This window comes from Octopus sinensis, linkage group LG24, assembly GCF_006345805.1.
Source record: "Octopus sinensis linkage group LG24, ASM634580v1, whole genome shotgun sequence".
Taxonomy (NCBI): Eukaryota; Metazoa; Mollusca; class Cephalopoda; order Octopoda; family Octopodidae; genus Octopus; species Octopus sinensis.
Window position 1 is genome coordinate 27,853,286 of NC_043020.1, and position 8,748 is coordinate 27,862,033.

The window sequence follows — 8,748 nt, forward strand, 5'->3', positions numbered from 1 at the left end:
TCTTCTGCTTCAGACTTTGAGAGTCGATCTAAGTATGGCTTTTGTATGCATGTTGAAAACACCCAATCGTACAACTGAGGAAGTTAAAAATTCTACAAACAACCAACTTTGTTCTGGTTTGGAAAATCATTCAACGAACCAAACTTTCGAAGGAGAGTCGAATGGAGCAACTCACTACAATCTAATATGTTGGCTGGGTACTTCTATGGGTATATGGTGACTGTTTTGGGTGGTATATTGGCGGACAGATATGGTGGGAAAAGAGTTCTGGGAGCTTCCCTTCTCTCAGCATCCATTCTGACCATTCTTCATCAAAGTTTATCTCGAATTAGTGGTTACATTGCGCTTGTTCTAAGGATATTAACAGGAGCAGTATCAGGGTTGTTGCCCCCAGCAATTCAGTCCTTATTTGGACGTTGGGGACCTCCACAAGAGATAGGTTCTTTGATAGGGCTTTCATTTGCAGGTCAACTCCTTGGAAGTATTGTGGGTCTTTCAATATCAGGTTACCTTTGCGTATATGGATTCGATAATGGATGGGGTTCTATATTTTACGTATTCGGTGGAATATCGTTGGTGTTTAGTTGTATGTGGTTTTACATTGTTTATGATAATCCAGACGTCCATCCCACTATTAGTGAAGAAAAACGTTCGTACTTAAAAAAAGCAATAAAAAGTGAAAATGCTGTTAAAAATGTACCGTGGAAACGGATGTTCTTATCACCGGCTGTCTGGGCAATAAACTTTGGCTTGTTTGCCTATGGCTGGACGAATATATCTTTCATGGTATTACTACCTTTATATATGAAAGAAGCCTTACACGTTGATACAACATCCAACGGTTTAATGTCGTCTGCTCCTTCCATTGGACAAATCATTGCTTTTCCGTTATGTGGAAGATTTGCAGATTTTTTACGTTCAAAGAAATATCTCTCAACGCGTTCTGTTCGAATTTTATTCCAATCCTTTTCCATGGTGGCTTCAGCAAGCTTGTTGATAGCCATAGGATTTCTCAGATGTGACAAAACCGTTCTAATAACTCTCCTTTTGTTTCTCAGTGGTATAACTCTATCATTTTCCAGTGGTGGTGTTATCGTCAACAATAATGACATCGCTCCAAGTTATGCTGGTATTGTATTTGGAATTGCAAACACCTTTGTGTCAACGGCAGGCAGCCTTAGTTCGTTGGTTGCAAAAGCTCTCACCCCAAACGGTACACAAGAAGAATGGCAGATCGTGTTTGCCTTATGTGCTGCTATATGTGTATCTGGTGCGATATTATTTGCAATATTGGTAAAAACAGAAATCCAAGATTGGGCAAACTGGGGGAGATCTAGCTCCTCCGTTCATCCTAGCGACACGACTATAAGTAGAATAGCTTAACTACATCACTGAATATTTTTCTTTATTGCAAATGGCGTCAATTTTATCATGAAGGAGTTCATAGGTATATGTTGTAAGTACCTAAGTATCTACATCAATATATATATATATATATATATATATATATATATACATGTCTGTCTGTCTATCCGTCTGTCTGTCTATCCGTCTGACTGTCTGTCTGTATGTATGTATGTATGATGTATGTATGTATGTATGTATGTATGTATGTATAACAGCGGTTGTGAAGTGGTGATTGGGATAAAACACAATCACACATATAAATATATTTATATATAATCTACTGATGAAGCTTCGGTCGGCCCGAGGCTATAGCAGAGAACACCCGGCCGAGCCACGCAGTGGGACTGAACCCGGAATCATGTGGTTAGGGACCAAACTTCTTACCAAAATTTGCCTTATGAACAGTCTGGACCAGGATGCTCAACTGTTTGGAAACAATCCTGTCTGTAGTTTCTATTAAATTTTGAACATAAAATGCATTTTGATAAACACGGATTGCATTATCCTTCATTATGTGTGTACATTTTTATATATGTATGTGTGTATATGATTGTGTGCAAGTCAGTATACATAATGCCTTATCTAATTAGGTATACTTATCAATTGGGGCAAATGAAAGTTGTGCAACCGATGGGAGGTGTCCTAGTATCATCTTACATAAAAATCATTCATTTACACGAAGTTGCTGACACAGATAGTCACAGTGTGAATACTTTTTACATTTTAAGTCAATGTGACTTACTTGATAAGCATGCATAGGCGCCGGAGTGGCTGTGTGATAAGTAGCTTGCTTACCAACCACATGGTTCTGGGTTCCGTCCCACTGCATGGTACCTTGGGCAAGTGTCTTGTAAGTGAATTTGGTAGACTGAAACTGGAAGAAGCCCGTCGTATATGTATATACATATATATATATATATATATATATATATATATATATTATATATATATATATATATGTGTGGTGTGTGTGTGTGTGTGTGTGTGTGTGTGTGTGTGTGTGTACGTATGTATGTACGTACGTACGTACGTATGTATGTATGTATGTATGTATGTATGTATTATGTATATGTTTGTGTGCCTGTGTTTGTCATCTCAACATCGCTTGACAACCGATGCTGGTGTGTTTACGTCCCCGTAACTTAGCGGTTCTGCAAAAGAGACCAACAGCAAGGCCCAGCTGGAGGCCAAGATCAAGGAGGTGTTGGAAGATCTTCCCAGGGACACTCTGAGGTACGCATGCACCAGGTTTCGTAGTCATGGAAGTTGATGGTGGCTACTTTAAACTGTTATCTTCCAGCCACAACCTAGGTGGTAATTTTTTTTCACATTTAAAATACTCCTATCGTGGGATAGGATTTTCTTTTCCCTTTTATGCAAAGCGTAAGCTTTAGCCCGGACGTCCTATATGCATATAGGCTAATCGGTATACATGATGCCTTATCTAATTAGGTACGTCCATGATTTGGGGTCGATGAACGTTATGAAAGAGACGAAAGTTCTCCCAATATTAAGATAAATCTAAATTATTCCTTAACACATATTCACATACTTAAACAATGGTAGTTTGAATACGTTTTAGTTTTCAAGTCAATGCAAGTGACTTTGATATTAAAAGACCATTCTTTACTGTCTTATTCAATCGTATTTCACTAGAAGCAGTGGATCTATTTGATGCGCTAAATATAATTGAAGCCAGGGTTGTCATGGGTGGAATGAGGTCTAACCCAGGCCTGGTGTTTTAGAGATGACCGAGCAACAACAGTTAGCGCTTGTGCAATTACGTCACGAGCAGAATTCACGTGACATCAAGGCATTCATGGGAAAGTGAAATGAAGGAGGGAATTAGCTCCGATTCTGTTGTGGCCTGAGTTAAGAGCGATCGCCCGTTTTATTGTATACGAGGAAGAACAAGGATGGACACGAGGAAGATGACAAAGAAACGGTAAGTAAAGAAAAGAGGAACAAACCCACACGCATGCACACACAGACACACACACACACACACACACACACACACACACACACACATATATATATATATATATATATATATATATATACATTCACACACACACATACATACACAAATATATATATATTGTATTTCGGGACGGTCATTTTTTTCTTTCGACAAATAAATACACGCACTGTATATTTTTCTTCGCTCGTATATTACTGCTCTTATTTTATTATTTTAAGTCATGTCCATGGTCCGCAAATCTTTCATCACACATCTGTGACCTCTTCAGCCACACTTTCTGTAGAAGGAAGTAGGCTCGAAACATAAGAGACTTTCTCACCTTCCCGAGCGTCAAACTAATACACCTGCTTGTTGTTCATACACCTGACTTCGTTTTTTGTTTTTCTATAAATTTTAGCTTAATACAAAGAAATTTTTAAATATAAAAAAATTGATTAAATTTTTTAAATTTGCAATAAAGAGCAAAATTATACAAAAACTGCAGAAATTTCTTTAACAAATTCTAACTTCAGCAGCAATATTTTAAGTCCATTTTATTTCGTCGTGTCCTGTACCTTCCAGGTTCAATACATAGTAATATTTTATAACTCTATGCCCGCCTTTTTCATCCTGATCCACTTTTTCTCCTGGCAACGCTTCTATTATTATAAGTGATTATATTTAGCTTTATTATTGAACAAATTATACTATTGCAAATATTCTTTAATAAATTAAGATTGTTTCAAACTTAGAAATTTTCTTGTCACCTAAAAGTAACAAAGGATTAAAAGCAACACATCTGTTACAAAGAAATATATTTTTAAACAATTTTTATTATAAAGTAACGTCATTTTCTAAATAAATAGTTTAATTATTAATTGTTTTTAATGAGTATTTTTTAAAATATTAATATGCATATATTTTAATTCGTAAGCATAAGAATCAAAATTAATATGAAATCAAAGAAAATCATAACTTGTACATGTTTAATATTTTTGGCGGGGTTGTCACCAAAATGTTCAAAGTCCGAGAGTTTCGTGCGTTAGCAATTATCGAACTTTGATAAGTAGCAGCGCCCGAAACTCGCGGACCTTGAGTTACTTTGTTGCTTCTGCTTTATACACACACACACACGCACACACACACACACACACATACACACACACTCACACACACACACACACACACACACACATACACACACACTCACACACACACACACACACACACACAACACACACACACACACACACACCACACACACACACACACACACACACATGTAAGCAATGCATTGCAAGCCACACTAAAATTTGCAAAAAAATTTTTCTGCGTGCAGGGTATGCGTCGCCTCTCGGATGCCTTTTGTTTTTTCATTAATATTAATTTCTTACATTTCAGTGAATGCACCATATTCGAGTGATTCCTGCTTCAATTGAGAATTTTAAAAGACAAAGAAATACTCCAAGAACTTTATTTCTAAACTTCACCAATTTTCCCCAGCGACATTTGTTACTGAACTAAAATTTCCTGAAGTTGGATCCTCGGTTTTTACCACATTATGAATACACCAAATGGAATGATTCAACATGGAATAGAAACTATATTCTAAATACCACCACACTGGTACATTGAACTGATACAAAATATAATTAAACAAACAATACAAACCATATTGCAGACACAGCTTTCAAGGAATTTACTACCATTCTGTATCACAGCTACATCCTGTATTGAAAAAAAATATTTGCATCACAGAAGCGAGTGGAAGTGAACACGCTTCTCTCAATAAACAGTCGGTAACCTCATTTCTTTCAGCAGTTTCTTATGGATGAGCGAGGTATAATAATGATTGTAGACAGAAAGAACTCGAAATTGTGCTGTTAATTCCTGTACCAAACTTTACGGAATATTAAAAAAATTCCAGAACCTGTATTATCTCTAACTTATTGACACAACTCTGCGCATCCACAGTTATTTTGTATTCCTATTTCGAAACAAAGCAGGAACTAAATAAATGACCAAATGGTCATAACTGACGATTATCGATACTTGCTTTGATTGTGATTGATTAATGACTTTCGGAATTATTTATCGATAACAACTGACGCATCCATAGAATTCAGTTGTTAAAAGGGATCTAATGTCACCCTCTTACGTTTCTTTGGATATTTTAGACTTACAATGCACACGGATTAATATACTTTCAGACATTAAACACCAAGCAAAACTTTATGAAGAAATAGTAAAAAGAAACGTAATAATGTCGAAATTTACCGAGGAAATTAAGCGTTATTATTCGTGTCGATGGAGATTATGCTATGCTTGTGGTGTGGCTTTTCTTCTGCTTCAGACTTTAAGAGTTGATCTAAGTATGGCTTTTGTATGCATGTTGAAAACGCACAATCGTACAACTGAGGAAGTTAACAATTCTACAAACAACCAACTTTGTTCTGGTTTGGAAAATCATTCAACAAACCAAACTTTCGAAGGAGAGTTCGAATGGAGCAACTCACTACAATCTAACATGTTGGCTGGGTACTTCTATGGGTTTCTAGTGACTGTATTGGGTGGCGTATTGGCGGACAAATATGGTGGGAAAAGAGTTCTGGGAGCTTCCCTTCTCTCAGCATCCATCCTGGCCATTCTTCATCCAAGTTTATCTCGAATTAGTGGTTACATTACGCTTGTTCTAAGGATATTAACAGGAGCAGCATCGGGGCTGTTGCCCCCAGCAATTCAGTCCTTATTTGGACGCTGGGGACCTCCACAAATGATAGGTGTATTGATAGGGTTTGCATTTGCTGGTCAAATTCTAGGTAGCATTGTAGGTCTTTCAATATCTGGTTTTCTTTGTGATTATGGATTCGATAATGGATGGGGTTCCATATTCTATGTATTTGGTGGGTTATCGTTGGTGTTTAGTTGTGTGTGGTTTTATGTTGTTTACGATAATCCAAATGTCCATCCTACAATCATCGAAGAAGAACTTTCTTATTTAAACAAAGCTATAATATGTGAAAATATAGTTAGAATAGTACCGTGGAAACGGTTGTTGTTATCACCTGCAGTATGGGCAATTAATGTTGGTTTATTTACTTGGACGAATATATCTTTCATGGTATTACTACCTTTATATATGAAAGAAGCCTTACACGTTAATACAACGTCCAACGGTTTAATGTCGTCTGCTCCTTCCATTGGACAAATCATTGCTTTTCCGTTATGTAGAAAATTTGCAGATTTTTTACGTTCAAAGAAATATCTCTCAACGCGTTCAGTTCGGATTTTATTCAAATCTTTTTCTATGATAATTTCAGTAAGTTTTTTGATAGCCATGGGATTTCTCAGATGTGACAGAACTATTCTAATAACTCTGCTTTTGTTTCTCAGTGGTATATCGCTATCATTTACCAGTGGCGGTGTTCTCGTTAACAGCAGAGACATCGCTCCATGTTATGCTGATATTATATATGGAATCGGTAACACTTTTGGGTCAATGGCAGGCAGCCTTAGTTCCTTGGTTGCAAAAGCTCTCACCCCAAACGGTACACAAGAAGAATGGCAGATCGTGTTTGTCTTATGCGCTGCTATATGTGTATCTGGTGCAATATTGTTTGCAATATTGGTAAGAACAGAGATCCAAGAGTGGGCAAGTTCAGAGGGATCTAGCTAGCTTATTTGTTAGAATATAAATAAGCAGCCTAACTAGATTACTGTATGCTTTTGGTAGATGGCTTATGATATTATTATTATTATCATACAGTATCACATAAACTAACAGGAAAACCGCCCTCCGTATCATATAGATATGATACATAGATTATAGAGTAAATTGACAATATGCTCATGAACTGAACAAAAATTCTGTTTTAGTTTATTCTGTAATCAGTAAAATAATCCATGATACATTTAAAGACGATAATGAAAATTGGAAAAGAGATGAGACTGTCAAGGGAAAATGTTCATTTGAAAATAGATTCTCTGCTGGGAATTAAGGAATTACATTTACCAATATGAAGAATTGAGTTTTGGTATATCGTTGTGTCATTATATTCATTTATAGACGTCTAAAGAGTTTCTAATGTCCCTTTCCTAGCAATTAAGAAGAAACTTAAATACATTTCAATTAAAAGAGGGTAATGAATGTCTATCATCACTGTAGAATTTTTTTGCAGACACAACTGTCAGCAAATGGACCCCTTTTCATTTATCTTGGTTAATATTTTTATATTTTCTTTTCTCGACGCTTTTGACAATGCAACATACATCTGACCATTTGCGAAGAAATGTGTTGGGAGATGATATTATTGAATAAATAATTTCAAGGTGGTTTCCCACCATGAGCGCAGTCTAATACAATTTGAAAACTTAATCCTATTAGATAGAGATTATTGTTTTTGCACAATGTAATCCTTTTAAAAATAATTTATTCACTTATTTTCTTTTTTTTTTTTCGCTTTATTATATTTTTTTTACAAACGCTATTTGTTTACATATGGAATTCAAACGCAAGTCGACATTTAAAACAGAAGCAAATCTTGTAATATTAAGGATTATAATTTATGTTTCATATACAAATAAACGTTATACTTTAAACATTTTTTAATATTCATTCATAATTTCTTCAAAGTAATATGACATTTTTTTTAATAAACTGGGAAAAAATATAAACTGGACACAGTCCTGCACTTCTTCAGCGTGGTGGTTTATTTTGTAATAAGTAGATATCAATATGTATGTATGCATGAATCAATACATATATATATATATATACATGCACACACATGTATATATTATGAATATGTGTGTGCGAGTGTCTGTGTATTTGTACATACGTATGTATGCATGTGTATACATACAGACACATGCATAACAACGCTGTCATTCACACATATATGTATATATTAGGAAAATATATATGCGAGTATATAGGTATGTATATAGGAATAACTGAAGACAGAAATAGAAATGCTGATCATCACAAGTCAGTACAGAATGCGGCAAAGAAAATGAACGGAAATTGTAATGTGATATTCTTATCTTGACAGCTGTTTCGGGTGAAGTACGGCTTATGCCGTAACAATGTTCATAAATAATAAGGACCTATGCTGTAGGGGTATGAAATACCATCAGTTCCCATGAATCTGTTGGGCAAATCCAGGTCACCTTTGTCCGAAGAATTAAAAGCAAAACGTGTAATTTATAGCAGTGTTTATATATATAAAGTTTTGGAAAAGATAGAGAGGGCGAGATAAGGAAAATCAAGAGAGAGGTGGAGGTAACTGAAAGAGAATGACTATTATGAAGGCATCAGGAAAGGGCGAGATTAAGTATATGATAAGGGTGGGAGAGAGCAGGATGGTCTGTGTCAAAGG

The 8,748-nt window shown here is 35.8% G+C and overlaps 2 protein-coding genes across 2 annotated transcripts in view; both read left to right on the forward strand.

Annotated features, from left to right (window-relative positions):
- Nucleotides 1-186: 186 nt before the first annotated feature.
- LOC115223798 (sialin-like) lies at nucleotides 187-1,383 on the forward strand. Its single transcript, XM_036513099.1, has one exon. It carries the CDS (start codon nucleotides 187-189, stop codon nucleotides 1,381-1,383), a length of 1,197 nt encoding a protein of 398 aa, XP_036368992.1.
- Nucleotides 1,050-8,748, forward strand: part of LOC115223899 (uncharacterized transporter slc-17.2-like) — a 13,892-nt gene continuing 6,193 nt past the window's right edge. Inside the window, exons 1-3 of the mRNA XM_029794622.2 lie at nucleotides 1,050-1,060; nucleotides 2,665-3,352; nucleotides 4,772-6,876. Coding sequence (XP_029650482.2) covers nucleotides 5,514-6,876 — 1,363 coding nt within the window. The 5' untranslated portion in view covers nucleotides 1,050-1,060; nucleotides 2,665-3,352; nucleotides 4,772-5,513. The remainder of the gene's footprint in view (nucleotides 1,061-2,664; nucleotides 3,353-4,771; nucleotides 6,877-8,748) is intronic.